We start from the raw sequence: 26,460 nt of genomic DNA, 5'->3' as shown, positions 1-26,460 counted from the left end.
GTGAACTGTCGCGAGAATTTTCGACGTGTGCTGTTTCAGTTAAACCTGTATGTGTTACATGAAGGTGACATTCAGGTATTGACCGCAGGCAGCAAGGCATTTTCGGCATATCCTTACTACTTTAATTGAAGTGAGGCTAGTATTTTGGTACAAAAGAAGTGTTATGTACAAAGACAAAAATGAAACGAAAAATGCTTGGAAACAAGTTTTCCTACAACTGAAAACTTGTTTCATATTCTCAATTCCACAAAAAGTACTGGTACATAAAATACCCCAAACTCTTCTCTTTTTTATTTAATAGGTGAATTCACTGAATTCTGTTTCTTCTTTTTTTAATGAACCCGTACAATATCATTGCTATAACACATTTACCAACTATGTTGGTAACAAAACATCAGAATAACTGGCTCCAGATATGATCAGTTGTGTTTGAAGTGTCACTGTTCTGTGTAAACGGTGCCATTTGGATGACGTGTTAGTGCATTTCTAACATGTGTTGATGAAACTGGTCCAAAGTGTATTAAAATAAGCCACACACCCTGAAAGAACTGAAAATCATCATTCAGGAAAACAATGCCTTAATTTCTCAAGAGTGCAGTAAGTGATGTGTAAATTCTCTAAGCAGATGTCCTAAATAAGAGGACAGTTTTAGCATCTCCTTGCTTATTTGGGTGCATAAATAAGGTTTCAATCATTTCAACTGTCAAAGCACCAGTAATACTGTGTACCTGCACATGGGAGCGCATCACCGAGCAGTCAAGTTGCCACTTTGTAGTAAGGAAAGATTTCTACATCTTAGGTTATAACAAAACTGTAGCTACAACTGTTTTCCATTTCAAATGGAATTTGAAATACTATCAAACAACCAGTTGCTTGATGTTATACTCTCCTAGAACATTAATCTCAGACGACATAGTATTGACAGTTCAGGCTCTATTTTTCGAAACTGCTCTTTGGCACAAAAGGAGTAGAGCTGTTGTAGATCATTTTTCCCATCTCTACTGTGCAAAAAATCACGCTATACAGCTTAATTCAGGAATTTTGGCCCTTGCAAAAAGTAAGTAGACAGACTAAGAGCAAGTTACTCATGACTACTGGTGGGCTGGGTCGTAATCATAACATCGAACACTTAGTTCTTATCATGTTGCAGTAAGGGACACTGTCTTAAAACAGAATATTCCTCCACATGTCCCATTACTAACCACTACGTAAGGGCTATTCCATCTCAAATCGACCGAAATATAGAGAAAATTAACCTTGCAATTTTTAAATACAATGAAACTTTTTCTGTCCGTTGACAACTGTGATACAATGCTTTGTGCAAAGTTTGAGGCATCAGAACTTCATAATGTTCAAATTAAAAATATTTAAATTTATCGTATTTTCATAACATTTGTAACTTTAAACTGTTATGGCTCCGAAACCCTTTCACCCAATGATCAAAATCATGGTTTATTTTGATTCTGAGAAATTAAAGTTTATATTGATATGTAAACAGTTTTTCTTACTTTTTATGGAAATGGAGAAATTTAGATTTTTCCTCACTACGACGCCTTTGACCACGAAAAAATATTTTAAAAATATATGGTAAAAATCCGCATTGAAAGTACAAATAAACATATATTTTTTACTGGTGCACCGTTGATAAGAAAGTATTGAAAATATCAAATAAAGAAAATAAATAGTACGCTCGTGAGCTAACCAGCTGACTGTGAGGTGGGAGCTAGCCTAGGCAAGCAAGGCCAGGAGACATAAAGACGTGATGTTTCGTCTAGTAGAGCATAGCTGGGCTAGCTTTATCACAGGTTTTCATAAACACAGGAGTAAAATGACGCCCAATGCTCGCTTATCTTCATCTCTCGGCCAGTGCGTGCGGTACTGAGCCGTTCAAGTCTAGGCGTGTGAATATAATTTATTTAATACCCTCGAAACTTATTGCCGTGACACTAAGCAAACAATGCCGAATCCCTCTTAATAATGATGCAAGGTTTTTTCTCAATACTTTTTTACATTTTTACAAATAGGCAGAAAGCCTAAAAGTAAGTAAAATCAGATTATCTGTCTCTCTGTATACAATAAAAATAAGGATTACTTCTTAACATAACCTACCAAATGTCAGCTTCAAAATGAGCTCTCGTTCAATGTTCTGCAGTAAATGGTTCCAGAGTTCTGAGTGCTGAAAGAGGCTTGTTTTTCTAAAATACGCTAAATTTGTCGCTCAACAATACGAAAACCGTTTGACTTTCGATAGTATATTTTTGCAAATGCACTCTCCTCAGCACCTTGTATAAATAGGGAAAAAATTAGGGTATTAAAAAATGCGAGGTTTTTTACTGATCGATTTCATATGGAATAGCCCGTATGTTGATTAACAATGTCACGATGACTTGTAGTGTCCCTCAGCTACGAGCATAGACATTTTCATTTTTTCTCTTCCCTCTTCCCCTCCTATGCACATTTGTGATTAAATTCCTTTCTTAAGACACAATACACAGCTCGCTCACTAGCCAAACACGCAAGGACAGGGACCAATAACGTTGAATCGAGCTGTACATACTGCATTCTAATGATGTCACCTAATAGAAAAAGTCTGGTATTTGCAGCTGGTTGGTATTTTTCCAGACTCACTCTAAAGACATTGTGAATGGATTAGATTGTAGTATATATGTTGGGCTTCATTTCTATTAATTATATGATAACTGAAGTGTACGATCATGCTGTAAGGAGCAGTAATAATTTGAATAAAGCAAGAACACAGCACTAGAAACAAAGTATATGCAAATACAAGTCATGAACCTAGAGAACATTTCAAGTACTTTAGTGAAGAAAGAAGTACAAAAGAATTACCGTAAGGTGCAGGTCTCCACTCCGCAGGTGGGCATGGAAAATCTGAATGTGTCTCCCATGGTAATTTTGGGTATTTTAAAGTTGGATTCCTTCTAAAAAGTGTAGTATGGAGAAAATCACGTTCTTCTTCATCTGCATCCGTCAGGTCAAGGAATTGAAGGTCCTACATGAAATAAAAAGACAATAGATTTTTATAAATTAACTACTGCTAATAGTTTTCTTTTAGAGTTCACAAACCGTAAATTTTTAAGTAATCATCAAACTGTAAAACGAAGATATGAAATAAGATTTTCAACATTTACTACCTTCTGTTAAAAAAACACTGTTTTCAATAGAGAAAAGAAAGCTTTGGGAGTAAAGAGATATGACATATGTTAAAAACCTGTATTTTTTTTCACATACTTTTGAAAACTAATCAGGATTCATTATAAGACAAAACTATTTAGTTTGTCTAAGTAAAGATTAATTTTTGGTCCTACAGAATATATCCGTTATGGTACCAATGATTATTAGAGGAGAAAAATTCGTTCTGGCGCTGGGGATTGAACCCGGATCCTTAATTCTACATACTGAGTGCTCTAACCACTGAGCTATGCCGGTTTCGAAGAGTTGTCAGAAATTGAAAGCGCGATAACAGATAATTTGGAGTAGAAGTATGCATGATTCTAAATAGAAGAGACAGTGAATGTATTGTTCTTCGTTCCTTCAGACGCACCCATGAAAGTAACTGGAGGGAAGGTGTTACATGATCAAATTTACGAGTATTGCAGATGAATCGTATGCACACTTTATGAACACGTTGTAGTCTCTCAGCTAAGAGTGAGCTTACATTAGTTAGCAAGGAATCGCAATAATCAAAATGGGGCATTACAAGCATCTGAATAAGATTCTTTTTTAGACTAAATGGTAGAAATTCTTTCATATGTTATATTAATAAACTTAACAAGCTTACATAATTGAATATCCTTTTATAACTAACACTTAAAGACGCCAAATTCGACTATTCACATGAATTCATCTCGTATCTGCGTTTCTGATGAATCCCCATCATCCGAAATTAGCCGTGTCAGTCTGAAGTCTGTCCTTAACAGGTCGTTGCTCGAGTTCTTAACTGTTCTAACTCCACAAAACTTGATTCTGAGAAAACAGCGATTGTATGTTAATGAATGCTATAAAAATTTTTATAGTGGAGTTACAGAAAATTCAAATACACAACAATTTGATATTAGTTACGAAATATTTATTGAGCACTTAAAAAAGTATTTTCACTGGTACATAATGGCTGTATTGTAAACAAATGTATTGGCGATAGAACCTATGACAATATAAATGTCAAAATCCTTTAACTACCAGATGGTGTATGTCCAAAACATTACTAATGTCTACTTGTTAACATGTTTTAAACACATTTTTGTAAAATTGTACATCAGTTGTCGGCATATAGGGACACACTGACATAAGATCTTTCACTTTTGTAGAAGGAATACTCACGTGACTGGTACTTAAAAAAGTGCAAGAGGGCTATTGACATGATACTGTTTCTATTTTGCGGAACACATGAGTCTGACCAAAGTTTAAATTTTGTAACCTTGGGATTAAATACACAGATTTTATTGAGAATTGAAACCAGAGCACTAGCAATATCATTCCCGGCTCTCCTGGACTGAAATTCATTCCAAATTGGGCAGTATGTTTTTCTTTCCACAAAACAAAAAGCTGTTAAAATATAACAGTTTAGTTTTCTTTTATAGAAAAAAATTGATACGTTTGCTTTAGGTAATGCAAAAGAATTTTCTAGGTCATAACAAACTAATGCTGTCGTTTGTTCTTCTGTCGTAACATCCTCTTTATTCCTATTTTTTTCTTGCTTCCCTTCATTTTTTCTAAAAACATGCTAACTTATGTGTTACATTTTGCGTCATCATCAGTAGGTTTTACATCACATTTAAATGCCTCACAATGATCACTCCTATCTTTTTTAGGCTTGAAGAAACTGAGGTTAAACTTTGTACAAAAACCTTTCTATAAATATTCTCTTTAACAGGTTGGCTTGAATACTCTTTGTAAAATGAATACATGCGTGATATATTCAAATTTGAATCCAGATAATGACGACTTGATGAGGCTCGACAGTAATGAGAATCAATTACTAGAAATGACTTTATATGCTATCGAACTTCATTGTTCTTGAGGAATACCTCTGTAGTGTGTTTTTCTTTGATGGGGGAACGAGTACACCAGTTTCTGCATTTATTACATTATCAAAACTATGATAAAGCCTTTTCTGGCTAATATAAGGGTACTTAGGATATATTCTTTACACACACTCAGTAACTCATCGTTAACTTCAAAATAATACAAGTTCTTCCAGCGTTACACTCTTGTTCAACTCCACTGCAGTCATTTTGTTTACGTAATCACATGACTGTATACTGTACTATGATTGGCGTTTGGAGATATACCCATTAAGAATTCAAATTACTCTTACTTTGGGAGTTAGAACTAAAACGAACTGTAAATTTAAACTTTTTTTTTACTACATTTTCATGCTTTTATGAAAAATTTATATTCTTTATCTCCACAAGTCTTGCACGGATACAATAACTCAATTTTTTAAAAAATTGGACTTAGAACCATTAAGAACTCGAGCGACGAGGTGGCAATAAATGCAGTGACTCAGCTAAGAATATGTGCGGTTTATCATGTTGTGTTGTGTTTTGCAATGGTTACATATTATTCAGTGTGTAAAAGTGTAGCCTACAGCGGTAGTGGTGAGTGAATGTAGAAAAAGTATTAGCAGTCACATTATCTCTGGCTAACCAAGACTGTTATCAGTATCAGAATGTTAAATGAATTTAGTCTACGTTAATCTCTTGAATATCGTTCTGCATTGAAATTGTTTAGAGGTGAAGTGGTCTTTCTGTTTCAATTACAGTGAAACCTCTCCTTACGGACACCCCCAAGATACGGACACTCCTCAAATACGGACAGATTTTTATGTCCCAACTGAAATAATATAGAAATAATGATAAATTTAACTCTCGTTTACGGACACTCTCAAACACGGACAGCTGTTTCACAGTCCTAAAGCTTGCTTTACCTCCTGACTGCTGACAGAACTTGGTTTCCAGGACCTAATGTGTTACAAAAATGGAAAATTTAGTTTTGAGAACTGTACAGAAATTCCTTAACATGAAAGAAGACAATACGGGTCTCGTAGGCTCACCCGGCTATCCCTTGTTAGCTGGAAGCGGGTGGATAAACAGAGTCATACAATTTGACCTGTCTCATAGGTCCAAGGTTCCCACAATCATGAAATTGCATTCGACACATGATAGGGTTAGTAGGATTATTCTCTTCACTTCAATCAGTTGTTCTGTTTCAAGAGACATGGCACCTGAATGTAAAGGTTAAGTTGAAAACTGTAAATTACAGTACTGCATAACTATAGACCTACATGGGTTGGATAAAAAGTAATGGAAACAGTTCGATATTTCTGACATGGCTTTATTCACAAGGGTACAACATTTACGTATCTTAAATATAGTCACCCCCCACTTACTTATCACCTTTTGCCAAATGTTTGGAAGGTGTCGTACACCATCAGCACGTCCATCTTTGTTGATACCGCCCTATAGCACGGGTAAGTTCATCTCTGGTATTGTACCGGGTCCCTCGCAGTGGTTCTTTCACTTTGGCGAAGAGATCATAATCGCATGGACTCATATCGGGTGAGTACGGAGGATGTTCCAGAATCTCCCATTGCCAGCGGCGCAAGAGGTCCTTGACAGCAGTAGCGGTGTGACTCCTTGCATTATCATGAAGAATGATGGGGTTCTGTACCCCCAAGTGTCGTCGTTTTCTCCTGAGGGCTGGATGAAGGTGGTGCTGCAGGAACCTGCAGTAGTAGTCTGCATTTACCATCTGCCTTGGAGGTACAGCGTGGTGCAGTATTACCCCATCAATGTCATACGCCACAATGAACATCACCTTCACAGCACTTCCAACAAGGCCTTCCCGAAACGCTTTAACCCATCGTGCCACTGTGCGATATGGCAATGCTGCATCGCCACATGCTTCACGCAGTCCCTGAAAACATTCTTGTGCACTACGACCTCGTGCCACTTCAATTTTGATCCAGGAATGTTGCTCTAATTTTGTAAACATGGTCTTAGGGCGCTCGGACTATCCCTATGAAAGTCAACGTTCTACACACTGCAGTAGATTGACAGAGTACTGTCGCCGCTGGCTGCACTAACTCATCTAACAGTCCTTGTTCATGTCCATACACCTGGCAACTCTCGAACGCACCATCGTCACGTGACAGCAGTGTTGCCATTACTTTTTATCCAACCTATGTAGAATAAAATTGCATGGCGCAGTACTGTATTTTCCTTTATCGGTCTTATCTACTGTAGTTCAAAGTTGAAAAGAATTTACTGTAGTACAGTAGATTGTATTTAGAATTAAACTACAGTAATACATTTCATTTAAAGTGTGAAGAGATGCATATTATAAATTTACTGTTAGATTGGGGAGCCTCCCTCCCAATAAAGGACAGCTCCCAGATGCGGACAGATTGTTACGTCCCTTCGATGTCCGTAAATGAGAGGTTTCACTGTATATCTTTTTTTTTAATTGTAATTTTTCTACTGCCAAATGATTGTTTTAATAACTGTTCTATGACACAATCATAGTCACTCATTTCGATTTCACTATATTAAAAATGCCACTTTTATTCTCACTAAGTGTTCCCAAAATCACTTCTCCCTCATGGTCAAGGGAAGAGCAGAGAGGGAGCACGTGTCCCCAAGCGCATGTGCTTGTCCAGCAGTAGTGTAAGAGAGATCACTAACAAGGACTATTCATATATAACAAAAACCAATCACTGTAATGAATATCTTCCGGCCTGACCAAAAAATGTTTATATTTTAATTAACATGCATAAGTAATTGTAAAATCTGTTTCTGTCAGATGACTTTCCAATTCACTGCGGGCTAAAGCAAGGAGATGCACTATCACCTTTACTTTTTAACTTTGCTCTAGAGTATGCCATTAGGAAAGTCCAGGATAACAGAGACGGTTGGAATTGAATGAGTTACATCAGCTGCTTGTCTATGCGGATGACGTGAATATGTTAGGAGAAAATTCACAAACGATTAGGGAAAACACGGAAATTTTACTGGAAGCAAGTAAAGAGATAGGTTTGGAAGTAAACCCCGAAAAGACAAAGTATATGGTTATGTCTCGTGACCAGAATATTATACGAAATGGAAATATAAAAATTGAAAATTTATCTTTTGAAGAGATGGTGAAGTTCAAATATCTTGGAGCAACAGTAACAAATATAAATGATACTCGGGAGGAAATTAAACACAGAATAAATATGGGAAATGCGTGTTGTTATTCAGTTGAGAAGCTTTTATCATCCAGTCTGCTGTCAAAAAATCTGAAAGTTGAATTTATAAAACAGTTATATTACCAGTTGTTCTGTATGGTTATAAAACTTGGACTCTCACTTTGAGAGAAGAACAGAGATTAAGGGTGTTTGAGAATAAGGTGCTTAGGAAAATATTTGGGGCTAAGAGGGATGAAGTTACAGGAGAATGGAGAAAGTTAAACACAGAACTGCAAGCATTGTATTCTTCACCTGACATAATTAGGAACATTAAATCGAGACGATTGAGATTGGCAGGGCATGTAGCACATATGGGCGAGTCCAGAAATGCATATAGAGTGTTAGTTGGGAGGCTGGAGGGAAAAAGACCTTTAGGGAGGCCGAAACATAGATGGGAAGATAATGTTAAAATGGATTTGAGGGAGTTGGGATATGATAGAGAATGGATTAATCTTGCTCAGGATAGGGACCAATGGCGGGCTTATGTGAGGGCGGCAATGAACCTCCGGGTTCCTTAAAAGCCAGTAAGTAAGTAACTGTAAAATATAACTTATTTCAGCTAAAATAATATTCAACAAAATAATTTTCCAAGTGTTTGCATTGCTAACTAACACTGCCGACATGAACACACAGTCACTGGTGTACAGTTTGAAAGAGTAGGCTAGATAAAGAAAAATAAAGTGACGCGTGCACGCACACACACAAACCCCACCCCCACCGTCGAAAGGGCAAATTACAAAATCGTTCTTTCCAACAGTAAAATCGAGACTGCAAGCACCCAATTTCACCACATTTGTAACAGAACACGGTAATCTAAGAGCCTATTTTCAACGCTTCAAAATTATGGAATCACCAATGTGTCCCTGCAACCTAAATGAACAGATAATTGAACATGTAATATATGACTGTCCTAAACTGAACTCGCAACGAGCCATATTGAGGAACAAAATTTCAAGAAAGGGAAATAGCCAGTAAAATTGTACAGTAAAGAATTCATGCAATTTGTAAATTCAATAGACTTTTAATCATTGTAAAAATTGTAACAAATATATATGTAATAATGGCGGCCGGGTAGCTCAGTTGGTAGAGCAGCTGGCTACGGACTGGATGGTCCGGGGTTCGATCCCAGATGGTGACAGGATTTTTTTCTCGTTGCCAAAACTTTCAGAATGGCCCCAAGGTTCACTCAGCCTCCTATAAAATTGAGTACCGGGTCTTTCTCGGGGGTAAAAGGCGGTCATAGCGTGGTGCCGACCACACCACCTCATTCTGTGCCGAGGTCATGTAAAGCATGGGGCTCTACCTCCATGCCCCCCCCCCCCAAGTGCCTTCATGGCATGTTACGGGGATACCTTTACCTTTTTATATATGTAGTAATTAGGAGATAGACTATATATGTAATATAAATATAACAAACTAGAACAATATTAGGAATAGAACTGGTATAAAGTAAGAAATAATGTAGAATAAGATAAGTTAGCATATGCCTATTTATTATAATATGTCAAATCTCTTATGGATATAGAGGAAGTTATGTTATATAAAATAATTGTATGCATAAATTTTTGTAGTCTTGTACTATTACTTTAATTGTAATGGAACATGATTTAAATAAATGCTCAAAAAAACACACACGCACACAGATATACAGTATACACAAAAAAAAAGACTATGCTGCCAAGTGACTACAGAAGTCACGTTATAACTCTCATTTGAATTGCATGGAGCAACTGTATTTCCATCTAGCAGTCGTTACCAATCGACAGTGGCAATCCTGGTGGTTGTTCTCTTCCATATGTTACCATTTTTAACATAGGGATGGTCAATCTGTTATAAATATGTAATCAGTAATCAGGGATAATACATCAGTTTTAATCCGGCGAAGCGTCATGAGTTCCCAGGTGAAAGCAGCAGCAGCAGCAGTATCAGAAGGAACCTACCACTGGATGGCAGAGACAAATATCAGAAATGCAAGTCAAGCTTTCAGGTCCCTGTGAAGTTGATTTGAATAATTTCGAGAGAAAAATTGTTCCGGGGCCAGGTATCGAACCTGGAACAATTTTTCCCTCGAAATTATTCAAATATCAGAAATGTTCGCTGAGACTCACTGTAGCTTACTAGAAAACATTGCACATTATATAAGCTTACAAATTCCATATTAGTATTAGTATTTAGTATTTATTTATTTACCCTGGTAGAGATAAGGCCGTCAGGCCTTCTCTGCCCCTCTACCAGGGGATTACAACTATAACATGAACAATAAAATTACAATTAATATTAAATTTACAATTACAATTACAATAAAAATTAAAGTACGACAAGAATACCCGATTAATGAAAGCTAGACATTTTATCATAGAAGTTAAGAACAAAGAATATTTTTGTATTTACTGAATTACAAATTAAACCTACAATAACAAAATTCTATAGTGATGAAATTACCGGATATTGAAATATTTTGTGATATATTAAGAGAACTATTTACAAGAAACCATGTCTGAACGAGTCTCAATTACTGACAAAGTGCCTAGTAAGTTTGCGTTTGAATTCAATTTTATTTCGACAGTCCCTGATGCTAGCAGGTAGCGAATTCCAGAGTCTTGGCAGGGCTATTGTGAAAGAGGATAAGTATGAGGAGGTGCTATGGGATGGTATTGTTAGTATTGTTTCATGGCGAGAGCATGTGTTCAGATTGTGGTGGGAAGAAAGGTAAGTGAAGCGAGACGACAGGTATGAAGGAATAGAAGAGTTCAAGATTTCGAAGGAGAAGCTTAACAAAACATTTTAAGCTTATGAACTAGTTTATCGGCAAAGAATGCATTTTAATATAAAACACACCAACTTTCTGGTTTAAATCAATGTTGGTAATCTATTTTTACAATGAATAGAGTACAGGTATGGGTAACTTTCACAACACGGATTCCTTCCTTTGCCCCTTACTTCAAAATTCCAACCTTGTGCACACGAAATAAATTATTGGCACTGAAAAGTGCCTTTTCGTAAGCATGATAATGAGCATTTGATAAACGCAGACAAATCTACAAATCTGTTCTTTTTAGTATTTTAAGATATAATTGTCAGTGAGTAATCCGTATACCGGTACTGAAATTTTCCCCCAAGAAAGTTACTCTGTGTGTCCTTATTTAAAGTTAAAACTAAAATTTCTCAAGTGAAGGAACAGTCACCCCCCATTGACTCAGATTCTATTACACAGTCTAGTGTCAGTAAGTTTGGTTCAGTCAGTATATAATGTATAAAAATAAATGTAGATTATATGAAAACATACTTAAAGCACACTTCACTAACAGTAAGTGAAATACCAACATCACTTTAATCTAAGTTAATCTGATCAATATCAGTTTGTATCCAGTCCGACAGTTTACGAAGATGATACAGCTTCCTCTATCAAAATCTTGCACTTGATTACACAAAATTGAAAATTAACATGGCCAAAGCATAAGCCTATAATAAGAATAGCTCAAGCTGTAAGTCCTTAGCTACAAATAAATTAACAATTCATAGCAAGGCGGGGAAGTACAGTAAGAAAAATTATTCATTCTTATTTAGCATCCCATCGAGGTAGATACAGTGGATAACAGTTATATTTGTACAAGCTGAAATTTTGTAAAGAAATAACTTGGTTTGTCTTATAAATGGATTTAAACTTTAAAATACTTTAATATATTATTAAAATCCTTATACTAAACAGGTACAATGTAACAAAATGATGACAGTGTTATTTATAAACAGTAGGAAGTAAATGCATCACAATAAGGCAACGTATCATGCAACACTCTTATTTATACACTTTACAAAGTTGCTTTACATTTACTGTGTGCATAGATGGTTAACTGCGTTTCCGTACCTATTGGGGTGGGGGAGTAGCGATGTTGTCTGTTATGTATTATATCAGTCGTGTCCAACATGAAGAAAGGGAAGGAGCTAAGCACAGAACTTTAACATACGATAATCAGTCTTGCTTTGAGGGGCTATTCACTCAAGAAAATTGGTAATATTGTGAAAAAACCTCACTCAAAAGTAAGTTATATAGTAAATAAGTTCAAATATAATGGTTTCATTAAGAATATTCCGAGAAGAAGTAGAGAATCGTTCCTGAATGAGAGAGAAAAACGTTTCATTGTTAACAAAGTTAAAGTGAACCCACGTGTAACTGCACCAGAAATTGTGCAGATGTTGCAACAGGCATCGGGTAAGAAGGTATCCAGTCAGACCGTTCGACGAGTACTATGGCAGCATGGGTATCGCGGCAGAATCTCAAGAAAAAGGCCATGTGTAAGTAAAAAGAATCGTGCAGCAAAACTGGCATTTGCTAAAGAGCACCAGGACAAACCTCAAACCTTCTGGAATACTGTGATTTGGTCTGATGAGACTAAAATAAATCTATTTGGATCTGATGGAATACAGACAGTATGGAGGAAAGCCAATACGGCCGATAATGTGGAGAATACTTTACCAACAGTCAAGCACGGAGGTGGATCAATTAAATTGTGGGGGTGTATGTCATCAAAAGGAGTGGGTACGATTCATTTCATTGATGACAACTTAAACAAATGGGGTTATTTGAACATTTTAAAAAATAATGTCAAACAAAGTGTGGAAAAAATGGGACTATCAGCTTCTTACATGTTTCAGCAAGATAACGACCCCAAGCATACAGCAGAAATTAACAAACTGTGGCTCATCTGGAATGTTCCTAAACAGCTTAGAACACCTGCCCAATCCGCGGACCTTAATCCGATTGAGCATCCATGGCCAATTCTCAAGAGAAGAGTTCGTAAATGTAAAGTAACATCTAAAGAAGATCTAAAGGTAGTTATTTTGAAGACGTGGGAAGAAATTAAACCTGCCACTTGTCTTAGGCTTGTACAGTCAATGCAAAGAAGGTGCAGAGCTGTATTGAAGGCTAGGGGCTATTCAACAAAGTATTAGAACTTCCCGTCTGTGCCATAAATGTAAAAACAAAGAAACATTTATAATTTATTTTTGTAACTGTACAAATAAGAATGTTGCAGGGAAACGGCTGTGTTTTTGTTTAAACAGAGGAAGTTGTTATGTTAAAGTATTTGAAAAATTATTTTTATAATGTTATTATTGTTAAGTATGTAAATAATTTATAATGCAACATAAAACAGAAGAATACAATATTTATTTCTGCAGAAAAAACGTTGTTTTAAATATTAAATACAGCTGTACAAATATAACTGTTATCCACTGTATATTTATATCCTACATAATCTAAGGCTAAAAACTTAGTGTCTGCTGCTTTTACGAGGTTTCGAATGAGCATTACTAGTTAATGGCTATAATAGCAGCAACAGATACTGAGTTTTAGCAAGTTTACGCTTTACTTACTGTACAGCTTAGTTCAACTTTCTAGAAGCATAAATAGATACCAAACATTTAAACTCGAGTTGCAACTACTGCTCATTGCGATAATTTCAAAAATGTTTTTTTTAATAGTCATATGCAGCTTTTATATACTGACGGAGAAGTACACAACATTGTTTACACTCGTGGTCATATATTTTTCTCTACATTTCGCTTATCATCAATCGTGATAACTGGATTTTGAAAGGTCAAGTTAGTATGTTACACGAACCCATTTTTACATAATACTTTCCTCGAATTTTCTCACATCTTTGGGGCTGACTAGAAATACGAATGACGTAAAAGTACACAACATTGTTTACACTCGTGGTCATAATGTATTATACACATTTAGCTTTTCATTGATCCCAATCACTGAATTTTGAAAGGTCAAGTTAGTATGTTACGCGAATTTATTTATACATATGGCCCAACACTTTTCTCGATTTTTCTGAATATAGCCTATGTCTAAATCACACATGTTTGGACCTAAAGTATGAATGACCACGATGTTCAAAAAAATCAGAGCCTAGTAACTTACAGCATCGCAATTATTTTCTCTCTCGGAGGTATAATTTGAATCAATAGGAAAATACTTTATGTCCATTACTGCAAGATTAAACCTATATCTATGTTTTATTTCTGTACTACATCTTCATTAATATGAAAATAAAACTTTCACGTCCATGAACTATGGATTTGATTAAAACTGACTGTTCCGCAGAACTGCAACCAAAAGGTTAGAAACACTCAATTTGTATGCCCAAATTACTATGCATTTAAACGACATAACTTAATCTCATATAGATTTATATAATTATTATATATTCACCAATTAAACTAGGCCTACTAAAATTTTCCGGCGACCTTGCACTTCGAGCATGGTTAAAAGGTTCGTGAATTTGTACAAATAAAGCAACACTTGTTGTGCGATGTACTAATTCCAGCAAATCTGTACGTCATACACACATTCTCGAATATCATGAAATGCCATACTACACATATAAAGTAACAAATATATTGCCACCACGTGCGCCGACATATTATGCCCTGCGACATTTTGAAGAATGCATGGTGACGAATCATCTTCTAGATTCGTCTAAAATACAACTAAATACACATATTTCCTCAATAGAAATTAAAAATAATACAAAACGACGCTTAAGGGCATTATCGAGGTATATTTTGTACAATATTACCTGAACTGGATAATCCATGGTCTTTATTTTTAAGTTAAGTCATAACTACACTGTTGAAGACATGTTTTTCACCGTGAAGAGAAACTTCCTGCGGCTTCTCTACGCATGCGTGCCAATCAACTCAATAAGCAGAAGACTGGTTGGTGGAAGTACAGAGTCCAGCTATTCTCCAACCAATCATATGATCCAATACAAGCTTGATTTCATCGTGTTCGCCGGCATTGCAGGGGCCTTCCTAATAACCCGCCTCACTCAAGCGATGAAGAAGTTGCATAAACTACAGAAAACAAATTATTTCAAGATTATCGAAGTAAATAGTGACTTCGTAATACGAAAACTGCAAGGTTTATAAAAAAGTATGTAATCTATACTTCCCATAATTTGAAGCTGCAGTAAAATTTATTGAAACAAAATCAATAGACGACTCATTATTATTAACAACTTAATTTCTATACTACATTTCTCAAGGATAATTTATTAATCATAATGAGAATATGTTAATATATGTTAATCACATTCTAGTTATTCTACTTCAATTTACACCGGAAGCATATACACGAAATTAACATACACTGTAATAATTTATTATAGACAGAAGACTAGTTCGTACCAGTAACTAGGTATGGGATTTTCACTTCGAAAACTCAGTTTTAAATTTTATGAGTAAAATTATGAGAAATGAAATGAGCGAAGATATTATTAAAGCATGATTTCTTGTTATAATCCCATTCATCTTCACATCATTTTGTAATAAAATAAATGTATGTCTTTTCACCTTTTCTCCATAATTTAAACTCATCCACATTACCGGTGCAAGATGCAAGAACTTTATATTTTATTACAATATTTCATTGAACTACTACGTCACCCAAAAATTTGGACTCCATTTTTTTCTCACTAATGATATACAACAATGCTATGAAAGTCACGAAGGCAAGTAGCCTATAATCTGAAGTTTCCGCCATTTTCAAAACATTTTCAGCAATAAGACACCAGATGGCTTTGTAGCATTAGTTTTTAAAATGGTCGCCATGCAATTGAGTAAATAACAGCCAGAAATAACAGAGTTGATGATTAATTTTGATACGCGAGAATCGACGAATCACACAGGATGAATTGAATCGCGTTGTTGAGGAGATTATTGCCGATTTCGGCTAGAATAAAATTTGCCTGCCTTCCGAAGATCACAAGGCTAGCAGAAGACACTGTGAGGAACATCTATAGCGCAATGACGAACAAAGGGATTTTTTTGTCACAGTCACAAGTGATGAATCCTGGGGACACTATAATGAAAAAGAAATAAAGCGGTAATCCATGGTGTGGTATCATAAAGAGTTCCTCCTCAAGAAGAAAAGTAAAACTCATTCATATGCGGCAATCTAATCCTTCAGATATTCTGGCACTTTCAGGCCCGATTGTATAAACCATTTAATCTTAGATCAGAGGTTAAATTCGTGTTTCAGCTGAACTTGGAATTTTGTGTTGTATAAAGTCTAATCTGAGATTAATTTGTCTCAAACTAAAGTCAACTTTGACTGAAGAAATTTCTCCGATTAAGTTAGATGATCCAAGTTCAGTTATTTCTTTTCTGTTTGAAATATACGAGTGACAGATTGTGCAAATAAAATGTCCATTATTATTAATTTTAATAGATATATTAGGTACATTTATATATATTTCTTTCAATTTCTTGCCTTAATACACAAACATTCTTATATTTTATAAGGCTCTATCGTGTTCAGCAGTATCAAATAACATAACCTATAATTATATTATGTTTATAACAACCATTAATTATTAATGGTTATGATAGGTACATTCATAAATTTTCAATTTACTGTATTACTAAACGAAAATTGTCGTTTTATAAAGCTTTATTATGTTTAGCAGTATCAAACACCATAACATGATAACAACTTGGAGAACAATCAACCTTCTTCTTATTGTCCGCCATTATTTACATAGCACAAAAAACCAGTGTCTCCAACAGAATGTAATACGGAAAGTCGCCAAAAAGTAGTTGTAAAGTCGCTAGATTTCTCATTATCAACAAAAAAAGATTCAATTTTGTCACTATGGGATGCTAAAAAGGTCCCTAAATCCCTATTTAAGCAATATAAAAGTTAAAAGAAATTGTTGTTGAAAAAGAGTTAGTCACTAGATTGGCAACACTGAACAAACCTGTGTAACATGGTCCGCGCATCACGTATTTCACCTGTTTATGCGATATTGCCAAATCCTTTTCACGTGAACTTAGATTGCATTTGAACCAAGGTAATTTGATCGCAGAAAAGTTTTATACAATAGAAGAAGTGTCTGAACTCGGTTCACTTTTCGATCTTCGATCAAAGTTGATCTTTAGTCAGGGAGTTTCATACAATTGGGCCATAATATTATATTAATATTATGTTTATAACAACCATTAATTATTAATGGATATAATAGGTACATTCATAAATGTTCAATTAACTATATTACTAAACGAAAATTGTCGTTTTATAAAGCTTTATTATGTTTAGCAGTATCAAACACCATAACATGATAACAACTTGGAGAACAGTCAGCCTTCTTCTTATTGTCCGCCATTATTTACATTGCAAAAAAAAAACAGTGTCTGCAACAGAGTGTACGGAAAGTCGCCAAAAAGTAGTTGTAAAGTCGCTATATTTCTCATTATCAACAAAGAAAGCTTACATTTTGTCACTATGGGGTGCTAAAAAGGTCACTAAATCCCTATTTAAGCAATATAAAAGTTAAAAGAAATTGTTGTTGAAAAAGAGTTAAAGTCGCTAGATTGGCAACACTGAACAAACCTGTATAACATGGTCCGCGCATCACGTATTTCACCTGTTTAAGCGATGTTGCCAAATCCTTTTCACGTGAACTTAGATTGCATTTGAACCAAGGTAATTTGATCGCAGAAAAGTTTTATACAATGGAATAAGTGTCTGAACTCGGTTCACTTTTCTATCTTCGATCAAAGTTGATCTTTAGTCAGGGAGTTTTATACAATTGGGTCTCATTGTTTTGCTTGGGTTGATTTTATGGAACAATAAATTCTGTCTATACCTTATTTTATTTCAAGGAGTGCAGTTCGGTGGCTTATTTGAACACCGAACTGCACTCCTTGAAATAAAATAAGGTATACTACACTGACGCCCTGCCGTACCGTTAGCCTAACGACTAGAGCGTGGCTTTCCATGTTGATAATTCGGGTTCGAATCCCAGTGAGTCCATGTGGAATTTGTGGTTGTTAAAGACGGTATTAGGTGGTAGTTTTTCTGCGGGGTACACTCGTTTCTCATACCGGCATTCTACTATTTCTCCATTAATCATCATAATCATCACACTTGCGATGTAGATCACCGCCCATGGTGCACAATGAGCAACGTACACTTCATCACTCCCCATTTCAGATCTTTTTATGGACTTCTGCTTTTCCCTCCGGAATGATGTCAGTAGGGACTTAATTTTCTTTCTGACTTCTGCTCCCTACAATAAACAACAAATAGTCTATGTATCCACTGAAAATAAATAAACAAAGATAATTTTCAAATTTTGTATGTGTTTGACTCGCCTACCTTGCAGCTGAACATCTTTCCAATAGCTTCCCAAACATCAGCTTATCTTGATTTCAGCTTATCTAAGGCAGCATTGGGATGACTCAAATTGGTTACATAACTGTCAGCATGGATTTCAGGGGGGCTATTCATGTGAGAGTCAATTAGTAACGGTATGTCAGGATTTAGAAGACGGAATAGATTCCAATAGCCAAGTAGATGCAGTGATTATTGACTTTTCACGCGCAATCGATGTAGTCCCACACGATATATTATTGGTTAAACTACAATCAACGGGGTTTGACTTCAGAGTGCTCCAGTGGATCAAGGAATTTTTAACTTGTCGCACTCAGAGAGTACGGGTAGGGGAGGAATTATCGAACCCAATTGAAATTACTTCCGGGGTCCCGCAGGGGAGTGTCTTGGGGCCTCTTCTATTCTTGGCTTTTGTAAATGATCTGCCAGTTAATATCTTGTCTAGGGTTCGCTTATTCACGGATGATTGTATGGTATACAGGGAAATAAAAAGTCATGAAGATACTGCTCTTCTCCAGAATGACCTCAATAGAATAAACGATTGGGCAATAGCCAACAAAATGAAAATAAATTCTCTAAAGAGCAAAGCCATCAGCTTTACAAGGAAAAGAAATAAAATAGTCGCATCGTATACGTTAGGGAGTGAAACCATTCCGGAAGTTAACAAATGTAAATACCTCGGAATAACATTTAGCAGCGATCTCGGCTGGGGGAAACACGTTACAGACACAGCGGGAAAAGCATGGAGAGCGTTACACTTTGTGATGAGGGTACTAAGAAAAGGTTCTGATAAATCCAAAGAGATTGCATATAAATCACTAGTACGTCCAGTAATGGAATATGGTGCTGCATGTTGGGATTCTTACCGATTAGAACATATTAAGACACTGGAAGAGATTAAAAAACGGGCTCTTAAGTGTTGTCGGAAAAATTCACCATTAAAATGGGACACACTCAAGGACAGGAGAACGCGAATTCGATTATGCGCACTGTTCAAAACATACAGAGGTGAGCCTGCCTGGAGAGAAATAAAAAATAGGTTGCAGCCGCCAAAGTACTCTTCAAGGAACGACCACTCATATAAATTGAGGGAAAGAAGGCAGAGGACGGACACTGGAAAGTTTTCTTTTCTCAATCGTACTATCAGGGACTAGAATGCTTTACCTGCAGACTTACTAAAGGCTTTACCAACAACCAAAAATGCATTTAAAAATAGGCTTAAGGACCTTACTAATAGACGGTAATTATACACAGTATTTAAAGGGTGTAAATGATATGTTGTTATTGAAGTGTTGTATCAGTGAAGAATTATGTTGTGTCAGTGAAGTGTGTTGTATCAGTGAAGAAGTATGTCATGTGAGTGAAGTGTGCTGTGTAAGTGAAACGTGTTCCTGTCAGTGAAGCTTTATAGTTTATAGTGGCAGTGCAAAGTATTTGAACAGTGAAATGTTTTTGAAGTGTTAGTGAAATCAGGATAGAATCAGTGAAATGTGTCGTAGTTCTAGTGCAGTGAGTGAGTTGACAGCGAAATGAGTGTAATGTTGAAAGGTACTTGTGCAGTTATGAACATATCATACTCGTGGGTTTCAGTTCGATCTTAGTTTTAAGATACAAATTAGAATATTTCAAATGTTATTTTAAGTGATCGTTTCATTTAATTTAGTATATTCCCTGTTGTTGTTGTTGTTATTATTATTATTATTATTATTAATTATTGTTAGTATTAATTATTAGTATTATTATTAATTGTATGTTTAATTAATAAGTTTATTATTGTCATTATTGAGTGTAATTAGTTACCACTGCCACCGGGTATATACCCATTGCAGTGTAAATAAATACATACATACATACATACATACATACATACATACATACATACATACATACATAGATACATACATACATACATCATGTTTTCTTACTTTATTGTGGTAAGTAGGATGCTTGGGATTCCATAAAGTTTCCTGCTCCCTATATGTATTAATAAGATTTATAAGTTAACAGCGCCTTCCGTCCACCCCACTTTCGAAATCCTGTTGGTGAAATTGAACTAAGCGCTGCGCTCTGCTACAAACTACAAACCAATGATAAATCCCGTCCACAACGAATACCAGCTTCCTTTGATGTACCGACAAGCGACGGATCACTTCCGAAGGCAAACCAAACGATCGGTTTGCCTTTGCTGCGACGTACACACGTTCCGATTTCAGTCAGCGAATGCATTCGTTTGTCGTTCGTTCGTTCGTTAAATATGTACGAACCTTACGACAAGAGCTAGGATTTATATGTAGTAAGAGTTAAGAATGACGCCGAGTATAGTTGCGTTGATGTGATGCCGGTTAAGAAGATTTTAAACCTGGTTGACAAGACTCGAAATGCAAGAAAAGTCACAAGGACTAGACAATGCAACTTTTAAACCCCCCGCTGTTTTGTAAGTGGTGGTCAAGAGGATTAAAGACTCTTAGCGCTAACTAATGGAAGCACTGAATGACAAGAATGGCAAGTATAAGGAGTGGGGGGCATGGCTTGCATGTTTATAAACTATACCGACTAAAAATATTAGCTTTTACTACATACGAATCCTAGCTCTACTTATGACGAGTTCAATATTCGCCGATGTTCGCTCTGCAGAAGGAGGCTTGTCGTGTATGTTTCATCTTGATATAAAAATATTCGCTGTCTTCCACTCCTACTTCTTCATGTTTTAACTGCTTAAGGCCCAATTGTATAAATCTCCCTGACTAAATATCAACTTTGATCGAAGATCGAAAAGTGAACCGAGTTCAGACACTTCTTCTATTGTATAAAACTTTCCTGCGATCAAATTACCTTGGTTCAAATGAAATCTAAGTTCACGTGAAAAGGATTTGGCAACATCGCATAAACAGGTGAAAAACGTGATGCGCGGACAGGTTTGTTCAGTGTTGCCAATCTAGCGACTTCAACTCTTTTTCAACAACAATTTCTTTTAACTTTTATATTGCTTAAATAGGAATTTAGCGACCTTTTTAGCACCCCATACTGACAAAATTTAATCTTTCTTTGTCGATAATGAGAAATCTAGCGACTTTACAACTACTATTTGACGACTTTCCGTAAACTCTGTTGGAGACACTGGTTTTTTGTGCAATGTAAATAATGGCGGACAATAAGAAGAAGGTTACTGTTCTCCGAGTTGTTATCATGTTATGGTGTTTGATACTGCTAAACATAATAAAGCTTTATAAAACGACAATTTTCGTTTAGTAATACGGTTAATTGAAAATTTATGAATGTACCTATCATATCCGTTAATAATTAATGGTTGTTATAAACATAATATAATTATAGGTTATGTTATTTGATACTGCTGAACACGATAGAGCCTTATAAAATATAAGATTGTTTGTGTATTAAGGCAAGAAATTGAAAGAAATATATATAAATGTACCTATCATATCTATTAATATTAATAATAATGGATATTTTATTTGCACAATCTGTCACTCGTATATTTCAAACAGAAAAGAAATAACTGAACTTGGATCATCTAACTTAATCGGAGAAATTTCTTCAGTCAAAGTTGACTTTAGTTTGAGACAAATTAATCTCAGATTAGACATTATACAACACAAAATTCCAAGTTCAGCTGAAACAAGGATCAATTTAACCTCTGATCTAAGATTAAATGGTTTATACAATCGGGCCTAAGGATTTTAACACAGATCTTGCGATTAGTTTTTCATAGGTTCGTTCCAACAGCAGTCAGGAACCGTCCGTAACCATCGTGAGCATGCGCAGTACAAAAAAAAAAAACGTTCCAACACAATCCGAACCAGTCCTGAACCGGAAACATGTATTGCAGTCGGGCGTTCCAACAAGCTTTTGACACGGGTTCGGAACGGTCAAAAATAGTCCGTGGATTGAGGCATGTACGGAAGAGTACGCAAGACGCGCATGCGCATAAGCTCACCAACGTCTTCTGGATACTGAAGAAAGACATGGTCGATGTTCACATCATTGAGGTTAAAGATGAAAAGTGACAGTACAGACCAAGCCCCTACAGTCTCGGCTGCGCGAAACGAGCAAACCGGGGCAAATTGAATGCTGCGCTTGCCGCCATATTGTTGGAGAGCAGACAATAATAGCAGTGCGTAAATCACGCAATTTAACGCTGTGATGATCTAAAATTGACATATTATGGCCATTTTCGACGTTTAACGTAAAATTAGGACGAAATAAACATATTCAAAGTTTCATTGATATGTGTTAGAACATTAAAGAAAAGAAAATACGTATGCAGCAATTTATAGAAAACATACTGATACATCCATAAATAGGCCTACACAATACACATTATAGATTGTATAATTTTACGATAATCAGCAAATTGTTAGGTTTCAGAGAATCTAAAATTATATTAACATATTAACTCTTAGATCACAAGACATAAATATATGCACCTTGATTACACAAGTTCTTATTATAATCAAATTCCTAAGTGAAATAAATATGCGATAATCAGTATAGACTTGTTGTTAAGTTTTAGAGAATCAAAAATAAATTATATTACCGGTACTTTTAGACCACAGGACATAGGTAATCTGGCAAAATATAATATGCGAAGGTAGCCAAATTACATTGAATTCATTCTTCAATTAATAAAGGGAATGCTAACAATTATAAAAAGTATCGGTACCTAATACATTGCAAACAATAGTAACGTGAAGACCTAAAAACTAAACAATTACTTTATGCAAGATAAAAAAAACACATACTTTATAATGTTGGATTTTTTACATATTGTATTTTTATTTTAAATAGATAAAATAGATATATTATCATTGCTTGCGGAGTGATGGTACATAATTTTTATGCACATATGCAATATCAATAAGATGCCATTCCTTGCTTTTGTTAATAAAATATATCCGGCAAAATGTAAAAGAGTTATTTATAGGTGAACTATGAATCATAAATTCACAAAGGAGGCTTAGCTATTATAGCTATTTATTTATTTATTATCTGTATATTTATTTATCCATATATGGATCTTGAATGAAAGTTTATTATCTTGCAGATAAATTCATTTACATAATAAAAACAAAAAGTTATCTTTCCACTAATGTTTTAACATCTGATGTATAAGTCTAAATAATTCACTCAGTGGGATTTCTCTACAGTCTGATATACCTGTACTAACAATTAAGTATTCTTTATTGTCGTAAACTACTGATTGATTTTTAATGATATTGATATTGTAACAACAGAGATAATATTATATCGTACCTTTTGCAAATAGCTTGGAAAATTAAACAGGGATGGCATTATCGCCGCGCTCTCATGGTTAACATTCGGCAGGTCTTTGAGCGGCCTCATGCGTTCGGCAGGTCTTTGAAATTTAATCGTATTATTGTTTTCAATTTCTTGTGTCGCCGCTCCAATCACTCACCTCAATTTCAATAATGCAACCAATAAGCTGCTTCAATTATTATTAAATGACACTTACTTGTCTAATCCACGTAGACTAAACCCGAGGTTGCAATGTCTTGTGCTGAGGACGAACATTAAGGTATGTGATTAAAAATTATTATTAAAGAGTTATTATTAAGAGTTAAGAAAGCCAACGTACTCGTATATAAAATAATAATAATAATAATAATAATAATAATAATAATAATAATAATAATAATAATAATTTTATATATATATATATATATATATATATATATGTATATATATTTAGGATTCTACAGCTATTGCCGTCTTCCTTGTGACAATCCCCCAAAGCCTTCCATCTTGTGCGTCTTCAGTCCTCAACCCCCTCTTATGCATGACCTCCATTACTTCCTTGTCCCAAGTTCTTTTTGGTCTACCTCTTCCTCTTCTTCCTGGAGGTTTCCACTGGTAAATTTGTTTAGGCCATCTATCTTCACCCATTCTCATCAGATGACCAAACCACTTCAAACTCTTATTTTCTATTCTATTTAACACCGTCTCTTCAGCATCCATTCGATGCCTAATTTCTTCATTTTTAATGTGGTCCAAGCGGGAGACTCTAGCACTTCGTCTCAAATAATCCATTTGTACGGCCAAAATTCCTTTCCTATAATATGCATTCGTTACCCACATTTCACTTCCCTAGTTTAATACAGATTCAACTAACATTTTGCCAATATATTTTTTTGGTATCTTTCCAAAGATGTTTATCCCATCATATAGGTCCACACCTGTGGAGTAACGGTCAGCACGTCTGACCGCGAAACCAGGTACCCCGGGTTCGATTCGCGGTCGGGACAAGTTACCTGGTTGAGGTTTTTTCCGGGGTTTTCCCTCAACCCAATATGAGCAAATGCTGGATAACTTTCGGTGCTGGACCCCGGACTCATTTCACCGGCATTATCACCTTCATCACATTCAGACGCTAAATAACCTTAGATGTTGATAAAGCGTCGTAAAATAACCTACTATAAAAAATCCCATCATATATAATTTAAATATGTTATAATTTTTTTACTTTGTTCAATTCGGTTTTTTATTTCCTCTTCGCCAATACCTTCTGCTTTAGTTATAATTGTACCTAGATATTTTGCCTAGTTAACTTGTTTAATTTCAATTTCATCATCTATAACAATATTATCACTACTTTTAGTATTAATGGCCAAATATCCTCTCTTCTTATAATCCATTTTGAATCTTGCGTACACTACTTTTAACACTTGAATATAAGTAATTGATTAACTAGCGGACTTACTCGTGTTAATTATGTAAGTCTGTGCGGCTTACAGCTGTTTCGGTGCTTCTTCACACCATACTCAGAGCCTACTAGATCTCGGCGTCATCTCGTACTTCTCTGCCTGTTGTGTGGGTGCGTTTGATTGTTGAAAAGTGTTGAAAAGTGGAGTCAAATAGTGTGTGTGTACTGAAATTGATCTGTGTGTTGAGACACACACACTATTTGACTTCACTTTTCAACAATCAAACGCACCCACACAACAGGCAGAGAAGTACGAGATGACGCCGAAGTCTAGTAGGCTCTGAGGATGGTGTGATGAAGCACCGAAGCAGCTGTAAGCCGCACAGACTTACATAATTAACACGAGTAAGTCCGCTAATTAATCAATTACTTATTCTTTTAATTTATAGAAATATCCCAGGATTCATAAAATTTGTTTAATCTTTTGACCATAAACTCTAAATCAAAAATAATAATAATCAATAATAATAATATAATAATAACAACGAGTGCTTTTCTTTTGGAGACAAATACAGTGGAACTCTGTGTAGAATATTTTATAGCGGACGGGGAGATGATTGCTGTTCACTGCACGGGAATTTTGTCGCTTTTATCCTCCTTTTCGTCCAACTAAGACTTTCAAAGTCTAAGCGGAATTCGAAGAACAAATATACCGTTATTAAAAATGTAGATATTGACACATATTTCGGTTCCATTAAGAAGAATGCAACAAAAAGTGCCGGAATGCCGTTATAGCGCGAGAAAAAAGGCACTGATAACTTCTATATAGTGTTGGACATCCAGTGTTGCAGATAGGTCGATGTTAACATGCAATCTAAAAAAAAAAGAAGAAGAAGAAAACAGCAGCAACTTATTGGCATTAGAAAAAACCAAAGGTATGTGTCAAAAATCCCAACCTATATATGCTGGAAGTCCGATAAAAGATTTTTATTATCGTTTTTGAAAACTCACCTAGGCCTATTTGAATTAATAAGAAGTCTGCGCTTTGTGGATTGCATAGAGTTTCTCTATACGTGACTTTATGGTTGACAGGCCAACACGTAAACGATCTTCAAGATGCAGCAGTCTGTTCCTTTGTTTATTTTATTGGGTTATTTTACGACGCTGTATCAACATCTAGGTTATTTAGCGTCTGAATGAAATGAAGGTGATAATGCCGGTGAAATGAGTCCGGGGTCCAGCACCGAAAGTTACCCAGCAATTGCTCGTATTGGGTTGAGGGAAAACCTCGGAAAAAACCTCAACCAGGTAACTTGCCCCGACCGGGATTCGAACCCGGGCCACCTGGTTTCG

At 35.6% G+C, this 26,460-nt stretch overlaps 1 protein-coding gene across 2 annotated transcripts in view; it reads right to left on the bottom strand.

Moving 5' to 3' along the window:
- Positions 1–14,966, bottom strand: part of Usp10 (ubiquitin specific protease 10) — a 101,466-nt gene extending 86,500 nt beyond the window's left edge. For both annotated transcript variants that reach the window (XM_069831953.1, XM_069831954.1), the window contains exons 1-2: positions 14,833–14,966; positions 2,848–3,010 (exon numbers count right to left, since the gene is read on the bottom strand). In XM_069831953.1, the coding sequence (XP_069688054.1) occupies positions 2,848–3,010; positions 14,833–14,850 (181 nt within the window). In that variant the 5' untranslated portion in view covers positions 14,851–14,966. The remainder of the gene's footprint in view (positions 1–2,847; positions 3,011–14,832) is intronic.
- Positions 14,967–26,460: the final 11,494 nt, after the last annotated feature.

The sequence above is a fragment of the Periplaneta americana genome, chromosome 7 (assembly GCF_040183065.1).
Source record: "Periplaneta americana isolate PAMFEO1 chromosome 7, P.americana_PAMFEO1_priV1, whole genome shotgun sequence".
NCBI lineage: Eukaryota > Metazoa > Arthropoda > Insecta > Blattodea > Blattidae > Periplaneta > Periplaneta americana.
This window is presented reverse-complemented; position numbering and strand designations above follow the sequence as displayed.